Source organism: Vanessa tameamea, chromosome 13 (assembly GCF_037043105.1).
Source record: "Vanessa tameamea isolate UH-Manoa-2023 chromosome 13, ilVanTame1 primary haplotype, whole genome shotgun sequence".
NCBI lineage: Eukaryota > Metazoa > Arthropoda > Insecta > Lepidoptera > Nymphalidae > Vanessa > Vanessa tameamea.
Window position 1 is genome coordinate 3,113,511 of NC_087321.1, and position 15,576 is coordinate 3,129,086.

At 31.3% G+C, this 15,576-nt stretch overlaps 1 protein-coding gene across 1 annotated transcript in view; it reads right to left on the reverse strand.

The window, feature by feature from the left end:
- Window positions 1–1,638: 1,638 nt before the first annotated feature.
- The window catches only part of LOC113397844 (BMP and activin membrane-bound inhibitor homolog), a 58,584-nt gene continuing 44,646 nt past the window's right edge, over window positions 1,639–15,576 (reverse strand). Inside the window, exons 3-5 of the mRNA XM_026636362.2 lie at window positions 8,851–9,005; window positions 5,152–5,320; window positions 1,639–4,556 (exon numbers count right to left, since the gene is read on the reverse strand). Of these exons, the coding sequence (XP_026492147.2) occupies window positions 4,385–4,556; window positions 5,152–5,320; window positions 8,851–9,005 (496 nt within the window). The 3' untranslated portion in view covers window positions 1,639–4,384. The remainder of the gene's footprint in view (window positions 4,557–5,151; window positions 5,321–8,850; window positions 9,006–15,576) is intronic.

Here is a 15,576-nt window from a genome sequence, read left to right on the forward strand (position 1 = left end):
AAACTACCCGTCCTGTCTTCCCACGAATGTGTTTCTTCTTTCTAATGTTATAACTAAGATGTCTTCCAATCGAAAAAGGAATGATTAAAATACCTTAGATTTACGTATTCCATACGAATAGCACAGCTATATTGTGCCCTACGAACAGTTCTTGATTAATATATATATATATATATACTTAACTACTTATATCCATTTTAATTTGACTTCCAAATTTCCGATAACAGATTCGTCGACGTTCAAAACGCCAATTTTTCCAAAATTCATAATGAATGTCATAGATAATTGAAGATTGACCAATGATATCGCCTCAATTTAATGTCAAATGTTGTGGTATTTGGGTTTTGGTTTTGGAATTTGGAATAGAATATATAATTATTATTATTACCCGAGAATTAAAAATACAACTATTAAAAATTATATATGTTCTAATAAATAATGATCATAAAACGTCGTCTCGTGGCTGGTTATCTCTTATAAATGTTATATTTATGGGATTCAATATTAATCTTATCTTGCTAATATTAAAAATTCGAAAGCTAGTCGGATGTTGTACTCAATCATGTCAGAACGGCTGAACGAATCTAGACGAAATTTTGCACGGAGATACATATATCATAGTCTGGAATAGCACGTAGTATTTTTATCACGGTTTCCATGGAATAGTTTTTTGTTTTTATTTTTAACAGAGCATTTTTTTCTGTTGTGGTGGTTTAGAGTTCAGACAGACACAGATTTTTTTTTCTCGGTTTAGGAAAGCATAAGGATTCGTTTGTTTGTAATCGTTAATTTGGAATTACTGCAATGATTTTAATAAATCTTTCACCATCAGAAAGCTAATTCATCCAACAGTAACATAGGCTCTATACTTGTTCAGTAATATTAGGTTTTTGCCTGAAATCATGGTATTTGTGAAACATGCCAAAAGAAATGCCACTGAGCTGCTTTATGCGCTTGAGTTAACTAAATGGTACGTAAATAATATGCTTGACAAGATATGCTCTTTACAAATTAAAAAAAAAAGTTTTTTACAACTTGTTTGTAGGCGGACGGGCAAATTGCCTAATTGTAAGTCATCACTGCCTTAATCTGGGTTTATAATAAATTACTGGTGAAAGTTGAAATCCTAATCGATTTAAATTATCGTGTAAGAATTTATCTTAAAATTTTTCAAAATAATGTTTAATTTTTTTTCCTTCAAATCTTGTACTTGTTTATTTTGTTCGCTATGAGCTAATATCATAATTTAAATAATGTATTAAATACTCATCTTAGACAATTTTTTCTAAGATCATTTGATGATGACAGATTTTTTTACATCTCAAAAATTAAGGCCACGAGAAGCTAGACATTTTTTGTTCAATACAAAATATTCGTGCTCACTCGTTGCTCAGAAAAATGTGATAATGGCCACATAATTGACATAATGCACTGAGTCACACACTATCTACATTTTAAATTTTTATTTAGGCAAAGGTACGAAATTGTTGCCAAAAATGCCAAAAAAGTATTTTTGAAGATTGTTAATTAAATTTCTGTCATGTGTGTTTTGTTTTGTGTGACAATTTGTTGTTATATAATATAATAAACTCACTTTCTTTCTTTAATTCTCACGTGGATTTTTTTTAAGTAAAAACATTTGTGTATAAAATAATTTCATTTATTCTTTATACATCATACATATTTACATAAAGTCGCAGGTATATTCATTAACATTATGGAGTATTTTACTTGCACATATATTAAAACACTTATATATTATATAAAACTTATAAAAAAGGTAAGGCACCTCAAGGAAGCTTAATCAAGTCAATTTCTGAATAATGGCCGAAAAAGGAGTTCATTGCCTAGATTTTAAATTAAGAAAAAAAAATCCTACACAGAAATAGGTATTGCCAGATAAAATATACAACTGAAATTAATATTTACAAAATTAAGTAACATATTACATCGTTTTAATAAAAATAAAACCATTACAAAATGTATATATCAATTTATCAGTTACTATAAAAATAAATACAATCATTGCATTTCTGCATTAGATTAACATTCGACCACAAGTAAAATCCATTGAAGTAAATTAAGATAAATGTTAAAAGATCAGATATAAAGACTAGTATTTCTACCAATGGATTTCACTTTCAAATCTCGACTCGATTAACGCTCAGTAACAGGTAACTTAGTGCACTATATTTACAAATGTTATAATTTACAGATTATAAAAATAGTTTTTATATTATTATTGTGACATTTTATATATCTGTGTAGCCTCATAAGTGTTGCCAGTTGAATTATTTTTATTTGAATCTTATATCCTTTATTAAAATATATATTGAATTTTGATTTTAATTGGAAACATGTTTGGGAATTTCGAATATGTACAAAGAGATATAGAATTTAAACGACGCAATGATCTCCCTAAAATTTGTTTAATTTTAATTTATAGTTTTCAAGTGATTTCATGATTAGGCCATATAAGTACCGAGTAAACAAAATCAATCATTCATATTGTTTTTGAATTTTTTATACTTCAAGTATTACAACAATTTGTATACAATATACATATTATTATATAAAAATACCAATAATATTGATCGAAACATAAAACAACGTTATTTCTTTGCAATTTGAAGTTCAATAAAATTTATTTAGCAACTGAAGGAGTTACTTTATTTGCTGACTGTCCTAGATGCGTACGAATTGTATTAACAGCCAAATGACCTTGAATTGGTGCGAATATTTCTTTAGAAGTACTTACATTCTCTAGCACAACTTTAACTATGAAATGTTTTAGAAGGCACATTTTTCCGACTTAACTACTTAACAATTTCGTAAATTGTATGAATACTAAAGTATTTTCCGCAAATCTGAAAACAGAATATTATCTCTACAGTGGTTTCTAAGATTCCGCGAACATACATAAAGACCACAGGGTCACTGATTTATAATATTATGTATTAATGATATCCATAATTTACAAACGTAGACGCCGTCAATTTATTAGTGACTATAAAAACTTACTCAGTCGGCCATTTTGTACACCTTAAGATATTGTCTAATCATTTGTGTTATCCAAAAAAAAAAGTTATAAGCCATAAACAATTAATATTAACTATATTTTACAAAAATACAATATTGTCAGCTACAAAGAAATTAACAGAAGTGTATTCAATACTTACAATTAAAAAGTTTACATATCAGATTAGTGTTTTAAATGCAAAGAAATAAAAACTATCAAGTCATATTGTCATTTGTCATATTAAAATGTATTAAATAATGCTTAAAATAAGCCAATATATGACCATTATAGCTAAAACATTTTAATATACCATATTGTCATATAATATTTTAGAAGTTGATTTGTATGACATTTTTTAACATGGTTTAAATAAGAATTCATATGTTTTTCATTGCCCAAAAAGCCAAGGATAAGAAAAAAAAAAAATTAACGTCATAAAAGTGTCACACAAAACAATGTTCTCGAAACTTTGGTAACTTATGTTACGGTCGCCGTTAAATTATTTCAAGATATTAAAAGTCGAATTGATTACATTTACAAATAAGAGGAACACAAAGCGCTTAAAAAATTAACAGTTAAATATACATTGTGGTAGATTTGGTATGCGTGCGCGCTATACCGTGAAATGACGAACACTACACTGAGATCAATTTTCAAAAGATTCAAACTTGAAACGAATTTACATACTTTATATTTCATCAGTGGTGGATTAATCATCAATCTGTTTGACTGAGTTTCGGACGCCAGATTTAAGGTGCGGCAAGTTTAGGGATCAATTTATTTTGTAATGGGTTTAAATATTTCTGAAACATCACAGAAATGTCTTCAAGATATATTACCATATTATTTCAGCCTCCCCTTTCAATATACATTATATACATAGTTGCTTTCGAATAAAAGTTTAAATAGTGTTATATAACACCGTATACAAAAGAAAGAGACAGAGATATAGAGAAAGAGAGAGAAAAGTCGCCTGGAGGGACATAACGCGTTTTCCTTGCTTTAAGATTTCTGCCAGTTCAAGAACTTCGTTTCAAATGCATATGAACTTTTTTGTATAATTTCAATTAGAATAAACTAGGCACTTAACACTGATTTTATGGTCACCCAGGTGAGAAAAAAATATGGCCTATGTTTGGAAAATTTGTAAATCCGCCACTGTGTTTCAAACTTCCCATAAATTCACATTACTGTCCTATTTAACATCAAAACATTTTTATATCTACAACGCCATCTTTCGTTGACGTTATGTAACTACTAATTCTGTTGAACCTGTAGCACTGATATGTTATATATTTCCCATTAAAGCCTTAGATTTACCTAACACTATTCCGTCAGACCATGGTACAGTGCGCTAAAGAGAGTCTATCGTTGTATATCACAGAACTGTTGGCAGGGGGGTATGTCGACTAGCTGGGCCCGTTCCACCGCGACGAGACAGCCGCCTGGTGTCACTAGAAGAGGGGCGGACGAGTTGCCCACCCATACTTTCTTAACGTCGTCTGTGCTGTGCTGCGACGGAGATATGTATCCGCCCCTGTAAATAAATTAATCACACAATTACTAAAGTTTGCTTTGAATGTATAATCACAACTTAAAGTTATATAAAACCGGAGTAAAATAAACTACAAAGAAAAGAAAAAACGTTTGCAGCACAAAAGGTGGTCTTATCGCTTAGTAGTGATTTCGTTCAGCCTCTTTCCGGTAAGAACTGAGAATTTAAATGAGAGGGATGCATTTGCCTACACATAAATACCAGGAACTACAGCATATCATCACGTAAAGCTCCACATACAGGTATAGGTAGTATATATAGAAAAAAGGGAGAAAAAAAAACAGAAAATAAATCCCATTTTTTTACTTTTTCATTATTATTTTTTTAACTATTTCGCTCTGGCAAATGGGCTACCCGATGGTAAGTAATCACCACTGCCTAATAAATAAATAAATAAATTTAATAAATAATAAATAAATCCATAAATCATCAACGCACCACCTACCTTCGGAACTAAGATTTAATGACAAGCTTGCATAAGCTCTACTACCAAGTGAAATAAATTCTAGATAAATATTAACTAGCTACATACAATCAATACATTGTCAAGTTATATATATAAATAACTGAATTGTACCTGAGTTTCCTATCTGCCTGTAGTAATGCATCAGCTCGTAGCAGCCGCACGGCGACCGCGACCAGTAGGAAAAGTATGAGCGCGCCGCAAACCGGCACCGCAATGGTCGCGGCTTTGAACCAAACCTCGCCGTTATAGGAGGCACCGCGTTCACTCGCCACACTGCCTTCTGTAAACAAATATTTATATAGATAAAAACTTTCTTGCACTCACATAGAGAATAGACCAAATTTACAAAAATATAAACAAAATATAATTTCATGCAAAAATGGCGTTATCACAAATGGTACAACATCGGTTATAGTGAAAAGTTTTTATTAAAAGTTAAGCATGTTGCTACATGAAATGGTCTGAACGCTATCCTTCTATTTCCAAGGATTCCTGTCATCTATAAACTTACTAATCTTTACATTTTTAAATAAGCTACATACATAGGTTTGAACGTATGGCCTCATTTAGTAAGAAAAAGTAATCATTTGGGTTATGCCCTTAATTCGAAGTTATATGTAACATTTCAAATACAACAACAGTTTCTTACAAAGTCTTATATTATACTGAAAAATTATATGCTAACCAAATTAAGAAGACAGCTAATTAAATATGTATGCATTGATAACGTTATGCATTTATAGTTGTTAGTGATATATTAAGCAGAATTAGAATAATAAAATGCCTACGATGCGCATGTTCTTAGAATCTGCAAAATGCTCTATCGTGTGGGCCGGTAGCCGGAAATCATACGGACATTGTAGGATCGAATGTGTAATGGGTTTAATATAACAATTAATTATACGACACCGCGAATTTGTATGACAGAACTATTCATATATTTTTGTCACATTTTGAATTTAGAATTGGATATTAAAAGTTTAGCCCATCGAAACGTAATATACGTAGCTAGTTTTTGCTTGCGGCTTCGCTTGCGTTTTAGGGTTGGTCGTCAGGCGCTAAGCACAAAAAATGTATGTATGTGTATATATACCCTAGAGTTCAACCTTCATACCAAATTTCATTGAATTCGGTTCAGTGGCTTGTCCGAGAAAGAGCAACAAACAGATATACAGAGTTGCTTTCGATTTTATAATATTAGAATAGATTATAATTAGAAATGCATCTGTGTTCGGTAAATAGATAATAAACATTGTATTGTTAAACTATTGTTAAGTCAATCTGAGTAATGCTATTATTAAATTGTATGGTATTGCGCATCTGTGGTCGTCTTATCTCAAAAACCTATTCATAATTTCATACAATAAATAAAAGTATTATTAATTACCTTCCGTACATAATTGTAACACCAATTGTTACCTATTATTAATTACAAAAAGAAAACTTAGTACAAAATAACGCAATCAATGTATCTTTTCAGTCACCCACAATTCGTAATCGTAACCCACATACCAAATGGTATAATAATGAACTCATTGACGTGATCTGATGTTATACGTTTTGCATAACGTACAAATCTTGTCAAAGAATAAGACTTGTACTTAAAAAATTCAGATCCACCTCAATTGTCTAGTGGCTAGCTTATATGATTGCAGATATCGAGGATCCAGGTGGGGTCGATAAAAAGATGAGTTTTGTTTCAGTAAATTCCTTGTAGTGCCTTGGAGATAGGAAGTTGGTACCGACACAGTCACGTGTCTCGGAAAGCACGTAAATAAGTTTTGCCGATTGTCGTCGGATTATGATTGAGGAAATAGCGAGGGCACGTGATTTGAGCTCACACTTGTGCATTAAGTTAACTCTCGCGCAGTTAGTCCTTGAGACACCGCCGTGGCTGCCTTGACCGCAATTTCGGTCAAGTAGGCTTCAACACATTGACATTAGACATACGCTGTAGAGGTTTAATTGTGTATTTCTATTCGAAATGTGTTAATTTTTAAATAAATAAGTTGATAAAATATTTCAACTTTAAATATATTTTAAAAGAGTAATCTTATATATTTGTGATATAAGTACGAACATATAAAAAAAAATCGTTGTACAATCATTTCAAGCGACAGAAGCGCAAAATTTATATACATCTATATTATATATTCAGATATCATCAATTGTATTATAAATATTGCAGGCGGGACCGCGATTTTAAATAGTTCAATACACATCTGTAAAGTTATTCTAAAGAAGTACAATTGTGGTTGAGTCACTGTTCAATTTACATTAGATAAGAGACCGCTTAGAATAATATCTTTGTTCTCGGAAACGGTTATTTTATTGACAGTGTCGTAAAATAAACTTGAACATTTTATTATTTCACAGAAATGTTCGAATTGATTGATATATCTTGAAATTTACGCTTCAAATAATTTTAGTAGTGCGTGTATTGTATGTTGAACTCTAGTTATTAAAGATCGACTGATATTATGAACAAATATGGATATCTCTTATTATACTATATCATATTATCTCGAACACATCTATACATATAATAAAATCGGAGTGTCTGTTTGTAATATTAAAATAACCGCTTTTTACTAAATGCATATATATACACGGTATATATATCAAAACAACATTTTTTTTAACTATTGTCTGCCTGTCTGTTCGTTCCAGCTAATCTCTGGAACGGATGGACCGATTTTGACGGGACTTTCACTGAAAGATAGCTGATGTAATAAGAAGTAATTTTGGCTTTTATTTTAGAATTATATATAAAATAAAAATCACGCTGCAATTTTCAAATAAGTTAAATTCAAACGCGCACGAAGTCGCGGGCACAGCTAGTAGGCACATAAGTGTTAAGGCACTAAAGTGTTAACATTGAACATCCGCAACATTACTAATCTACGCGTATTATAAGATACACACTATTCACAAACGCAGATTGAGAAAATTTAAGAAGTAAACATACTGAAATTTTGAAATATATCCGATTATCATGATGATGAGATGTCATCCAGACCGGCGACTTAACGTGCTCTCCGAAGCATGGGAGTGTGCACACTTCCAACTTCCAGACAAAATCGTTACTGAGGATTTTTCGATGGAAACACCCAATAACTTTATAACGGTCTGGTTTGAGCACAGAACCTCGGGATCTGTCGCTTTATATATATCCACTAAACCATCGAGGCAGACAATTTAAAATCTGATATCACGGCTGTTGATATGATTTTCATTTAATATAAAAATGCCGGTTAGTATATCCAATTGATAGACTTCCGACGCCGCCTTAAGGACCATCATAACAGTAGGGACATATATATGTATTGTTTCATGGACCAGGTATTCATATCATCACTTTTGTTGCAATTTGCCGCTAGATGGCGCTGTACTACACCAACTCTTATACAGTTCAACTAGTCTCCATTATAAATACGATCGGAAGTCTGCGGACTTTTTCTTTGAATATAAGTATGACTATAATAGTAACCCGCTCCGTTTTCGCTTAATAAAATTATTTTTTTACATTGATATATAGTTCCTGAGATTACCCCCTATACAAACTAAGTTCACATCTCTATAATATTAGTATAGATTAAACATCTTCACACATTGAAAACGACATTATCCAAGAAACTAAGTAAGTACTGTTATGTATCTAGGCATGTACGATACTCTAACTAAACTTAGTAGGTACGTACTTTTGTTCATAACTTTTGTTTCTACGATTTTAAACTCTATTCAATTAACAAAATAAAATATTTTATTTACAGAACGTTGTTTTCATTTTAATGCTAATGAAATATTTACCTAAATCATTGGTGAGATTAAGCCGCGCTCGAGCCAACGGGCTGTCTTCGTGGTTACAGAGGTCCTTGAAACAGCATAACAGGAGGGAGTGTTCCCTGGGAGGAGGGCCACCCTGGGACGGAGCATTCTGACAGTATGACAGCGCTTCTTGATTCCTGAAAAATAACGAAGGTAGTTTTATAAAAGTTATCCCCACATATCCTGTCCTTCTTTTCGCAACAATTCTTTATTATTATTGTAATTCTCTTACATCTAAATAATTCTTACATTACATCACATCGACACTACGTATGTAATATTATATAAAACGATGTTAAAATCATTAGCATGGCTTTCAAGTCAGTAACCTTTATACCTAATTGTGATTTGCGATGAATATAAAATAATGGTATCAATAATAATATTGATAAATACAATAAAAATACAAGTATCAAATTTGCAACAGTGGCAACATCGACTTGTACTGACTCGTATATAAATTGTTTTTTCTTTTACATGTAATTATTTATATATTTGTTAGACAGACTCTACTATTTGATAATAACGAGTACAGTACGTATAAGATACATTTTTTTTTATTATGTAATACATTGGACGTCATATTGAACCTTGAATTTTAATTTATCGCATGCGGTCAAAAGTATTTTTACATACTTATAATATAAAAAAAACATCCAAATGTTTTGTTAGTAAATTTTACTTTTAAATCAATGAACGAGGAGTATATTTAACTTTTATTTGTAATAGTTTGGCGAGCTGGCAATTTTAGAATATTGTCAATTCTGGCAATATAAGGAATTATTAATATTTGTAACAAGAATGCCGAGGTACTGCGCCAATGTCTATGGGCGATGACCACTTACCATCAGGCGGCTCGTTTGTTCATCCGCTAACCTATATCATAAAAAAGTAGTTCGGTCAAACTACTTCATGAAAGTCGGCACATGGCTTGATTTATATAGAAGGTTTTAATATTATACCATTTGGTGTAACTCGTCGTTAGATGGCGCTGTATCACTTATAAATTATATACCGCCAATCGCCATGACAATTGGTACAAAAAACTTACAGAACGCCAGCCGGGTTTTAGTGTTATATAATATTTTTTATTTTATTTTTAATGTCATAGCAACACGAAGGCTAAATAAATTAGTAATACATAATCGCCTTTTGAATAATCGTCGATGTCAATCCTATCTAACCAGCTGCCTTGCGCAAGCGGCGCTTCAAATGCCAACCAGACGGACACTGATTGCAATGTTTATCTTTCAAATGGCTTTTTATTGGCAGTTACGAATTGAAACGAATTTACATTCGATCGGATAGTGTCGAAATTGCACTCTAATAAGCAACTGTCATATTGTATGTTATACATATAAAAAAAGTAAAGTACAATTCTTATGTACAAGATAGATTTTCCTAGTAGGCGTGGTTCTATCTATCTATTATGTGATAACGATTTTATCTATTTACTTCAAATATTACTTATTTCCAACATATATCTGGACTTGACATTTGTAGTCCACTAGCATTTAGCGACACGATATGATCTAAATTCACATTATTAATAAAATAAATAAATAAATATTGGACTAATCACATACAATACTCGGATCCCAATGTAAGTTGCTAAAGCACTTGTGTTATGGAAAATCTGAAGTAACGACGGTACCACAAAAACCCAGACGCAAGACAACATAGGAAACTAATGAACTTTTTCTACATCGACTCGGCCGGGAATCGAACCTGGGACCTCGGAGCGGCGTACCCATGAAAACCGGTGTACACACTTCTCAACCACGGAGTTCGTCAATTATTTATCTGTTATATTAGATCCTTTTTTAACTTACTAGTTAGCAATAAAATTGCTTTAATGTAAATTGACAATTTCGTTTTTCAGTCAGACATTTTGAGTCTGTTGCGTGACATAACGAAATAACGCTGACCAATAAGATTAGGGCACACTTGGACAACACAAATGGAAATGCTCGGGAAACAAGATACCCATCACTGTAATTTTGCAATCAATCCAGTCGAATGATAGGAAAGGTGTGGCGAGGCTTTATTTTGCAGGTCATTTAGATCGCTTTCGTAGTTTAATCAAGTTAGTATAAAGGGAATAATCTTTCTACGACCTTAGCAGGCGTATGAGATTCTATAAGGCCGAATCGTTCGAAATCTTTAAAAAGGTAATATTATACAACACCTATGTACTATAAACTTAGTTTGAAACCTAATGAAGGGTAATCGTTGCGTATGAAAAAATGTGGAGTTAGCTTTGGTTGATTTTCATGCAGAACAAAGAATAATTATCCAATTGTACTTAGTTACTGAGTCTACGACGTTTAACCGCTAGAAAATAGTATAACTACGGAGTTTATTGATGTTTCATCTCGTTATACTATCAATCTACGTTTGAAACCAGTCGTTAAATTTAAAACTACTTGAATAAGGTATATTTTGATTAAATACATATTATTATGTCTACACTGTATGTAAATAATCTTGCACAACAAATAAATGATAACAAATATCGTATAAAAGATTGATTGTCGTTTGTTTTTTAAATTAAGCTTTTAACTTATAATGAATACAGTCTTTATCTAATTATCGTATTGTGAACTCAAACTTGCATAGACAAGAAAACGGAAAAAAAATTAAAACATATATTTTTTATGCAAAAAGGTTTCATATCCGTAATTCTGTAACGTAGGAATGAATTGACGCGCTTTACTGTGTAAACAAAGGAGGTCGTGGGAAAATGTTTTTTTTTTTTTTAATAAGATTATCGATTAGGATTTTGGTCTTGATGTTTGTTCAAAACGTACGTAACGTCAAAAATGTGTGCGGAATATTCACAAAAGCGCCGCCGAATAAGTGGAATGAGCAGAGAATACAAATGATTAGTATTCTTTTTTATCCGAACTAAGTTATTCTAAACGTTTCGCAACGTTTCTTAAATTTACTTTAGTTCTGTGTTTAAGGGTTTAGGTTTGGCGGTACGAAGAGCGCAAGAAATATTTCGACAATGTTAAGTAGGAGTCATGAAGACAAGACAAGAATGCGAAAAATCGGTGTAAAATTTAAATGATCGTCAAAAGTATTTCTTTTGAATTTCGAATCAAATACAATTATGTTTTATTTTTTAAATTGTAATACAATATTCAAACTGATGATTATAATTATTGAATTGTGCGTTGGCGTTTTGGCCCATTATAATGTTTTCTCTCCGATCAATCTTTACCGGTGTCTATCTTCCACTTCATAAAATCCTCATTAATTCCGACAGTTAACCTTGCAACACTGTGGCAGCTGGCACAATCCACAAGCCAACTCATTTGAATAGTTACGACCTTTCTCGTGGGAACTAAGCGGTAAACCGACGGCCATTCCAAAAATTTGATCAAACATTTTAATACCTCAACGTTGTTTTGATATTAAACGCTGTCATTTCACTTTGGAATGCTAATAAAATATAAGCTTCGATTTAAGACTTTTGCTATATGTAGAAAAAATGTTTTCGTAAGAAACTAGAATTCTATTTTTAAGTACTGTTTATAATAAAAAGTATTTATTTATTTTTTACAATGGTATGGTTTTTCTGTGAAATACTAAGTTTTAAGGAAAACATTAAACGAAGTGTTTTTTTATGTTAATGTTACTTCTAAAACAGTTCCACTCAAGCGATTTGCGATATAACTCTAGTGTAACTTAAATAGTTTTTTTGTTAAATATTGCTTGTTTTCTCAAAATAATATTTAAATATTATATTATTCGATCTTTAAATATAAAAATACTTAATACAATTGTATTAACTTATTTCTGTACCTTTTTAAATATTTATTATATATTTCTGAGGTTTATGTAGTTTAAGATTATGATCTTAATGTTTTAATTATATTATAAAGCGCTTTACGCTTTAACTAAAAAAAAAATGATACTTAACATACCATATGAATATTTTGTACGTACCACCACGATTCTCAAAGTAAAGCTCAATACTTTGCGAATGTTTTCAGATACGCTTTATTATAAAATAAGTATTGTTTAATTTAATCCCCCCTCAAACATCACAAACGTATTTTATGATTGCGATAAGTCTTAAGGGATATGTTACAAAAATACACACAAATAATAATTTATGACAATTTGAATAAAATATTGTTGTTTACTGTAATAGTAAGGATTCCAGCAGCTTTTGAGTACCAGATAAGGAATCATCTTTAATTGATATATGTATTATAGAATAATAGTTGCTTTCCTGACTTCGTAAGGGTGAGATAAGAATTTTATTTACGTTTCGATCGCAAGCGCCACCTACCGGGTGCATTTTAAACAAGGGAGAAAGCCTCTCAAACAAAAAAAAATCATCGTAATCGGGCTAACCGTTCGGAGGAGTTCAGTTACATACACACATACCTACAGAAGATTTATTATTTAAACCATTTCGCATAATATGTTTTAGAAATACATTATGGTTATATGCCGCGAAAACAAAGGATGCCATTGATTCAAGAAAACCGTATGTCAAACTTACCCGGAGACTTTGAAAATAATATTATCAAATACATAAAAAAAAAGTTAAAACATTACCTATAAAAACGTAAACAACTTTAAGTATCAATAAGGCATACTAAAACCTTAAAACAGCATCATCTTTAAATTATTGTATAGCAGTAAAACTTTCATGGTAATACACCAAAAAACATTTTATATTCGACATAAAAAAAAATTATCGATGTAAATTAAACGCGTAAAATATCGTCCGTTCGAAGTGCAAAACAATACAAGACCGTTACGATAAGATAATAAAAATATTGAATTTAATGAAACGAAATAACCAATTAAAAACTTACTTGCTGCGACATGAACCAACCAGTTATTAATTTAATGCAAGAAGGTTAAATACACTTATTTAAAGTAACATAAAACGGAGCATAATTGAATTACATACTGTTTATATGTATGTGTTTTGAAATACTATTTTATCTGATATTATAACTAGGACGTATATCATGTTATAAAACACATTAGTAAGTTTTTTCAGTGAGATAATTTTCTCTAATGCTGAACTTTTATAAGACGGCAATTATAAGCCTTATGTACATATGTTACATTTAGATTTCAAGTTGTACATTCAACGTCCTTAAAAACAAAATTAAAATTCTCTCTCAGTTATACACTTTAAGGCGAGTTTAATTTTTTTTCATATCATTCATTTAGTTTCTGAAATGGTGATTGAAGTCAAATTAATTAATTTTCTATTATTCTAAAAGGTTATACTAGTCGATGACTAACGATTGTTAAAGTAAAATTTGTCAATAGAACGACATTTCTGCGCTTTTTTAGTCAGACAGCCGTCTTCAATTTTTATGTATGTAGTTTTAATATTGCTAGAAATTTGAAAGAAAAGATTGTAATAAAACATACGATTGAAAACGAAACAAATATGGTATAGCAGAAACATATACCTGGTCATATGTATGCAATACAATAAAAGCTATTGAACCATTATGAATGAAAAAATCAGGTTATGCCAGCAATGATCAGGAGCGCAAAGGCATTGTCAAATTTGCTCATTTGCTATGTCATAAATAAGACATAAAGAAACAAATGATAAGATGCTAACGCACTATTATAATTTAGTAATAATAGAAGCGTCAAAGGGTGAAATACACGCTATCTATTATACCGAGATGCGAGTGTGACATTATCAACAATTGAGTGACATTCAAATGCAACGAGTTTTACGAAATTTCATTGAATTTAGAACTCTATGTAATTGTAATAGGGAAAGTGTGAAGTAGAATGTGAGGTTTATATATGGCGCATTGTTCAGGTCGGCGTCCGCGCAGCCGCTCCGCTATCTAGGATCCCGACCTCCGACTCCACCCCAAGCTTCTACCGTCATACTTATCTCAACGAATGAGGACAAAGATCCGACATCGTTCAATAGCAATTTATAAAGACAATAAACAACCCAGACAAAATGAATAACCGATTAAAGCGCAGAAATTTAATTCCAGTGAGATTGGTAATCTTAACGAAGTAGACTGCGCGATCGTTAGTGAAGATAATGAACGACAGGAGATTGCCAAAAACGAGCAAAAATAATTTAAAGCAAATAAAAGCAGGCATGCGTCCGTAGATGGAACCTGTTTCCTCGACAGAGCTTTGGTCGATCTGAATAAGATAATAAAACGAACAGGCTCCTTTAATAAAGAGAAACATATGACCAATCAAGGAATAATTAATTTAAAAAAAAAAGTATTTTATCCCAACAAATACAATTTTTGAGTACAAATTAGATAAATGAAAACTGCATATCGACTCGATGAGAAATCAAAATATCAAATGATTCAACGTTTTCTATCTATTTATAATTGTTTAAGCTGACAGCAATGATGAAAGAGCTATAAAGTAATTTCAAAATGACCGAAGACAAATTGATTGAAGATACTTCGAACGCAACATATGAGTTAGTCAAGCGAGCCGCAGGTTTCGAGCGTGATAAGCAGAATTGATGGATGACAATGCATGTCTTAGTACCGTGGCCAACAAAAGAATAGTTAATTAATTCTTAGATGAAAGTTAACAAGAAAGCATGTTCGGTATGAAAAATATTCATTATTACAAATACAAAAAATAGATAACGTTGTTGACTAAAGATTACCCAAACCAAGATCAATAATAATTAAATACAGGTGTACCTAAATTCAACATCGA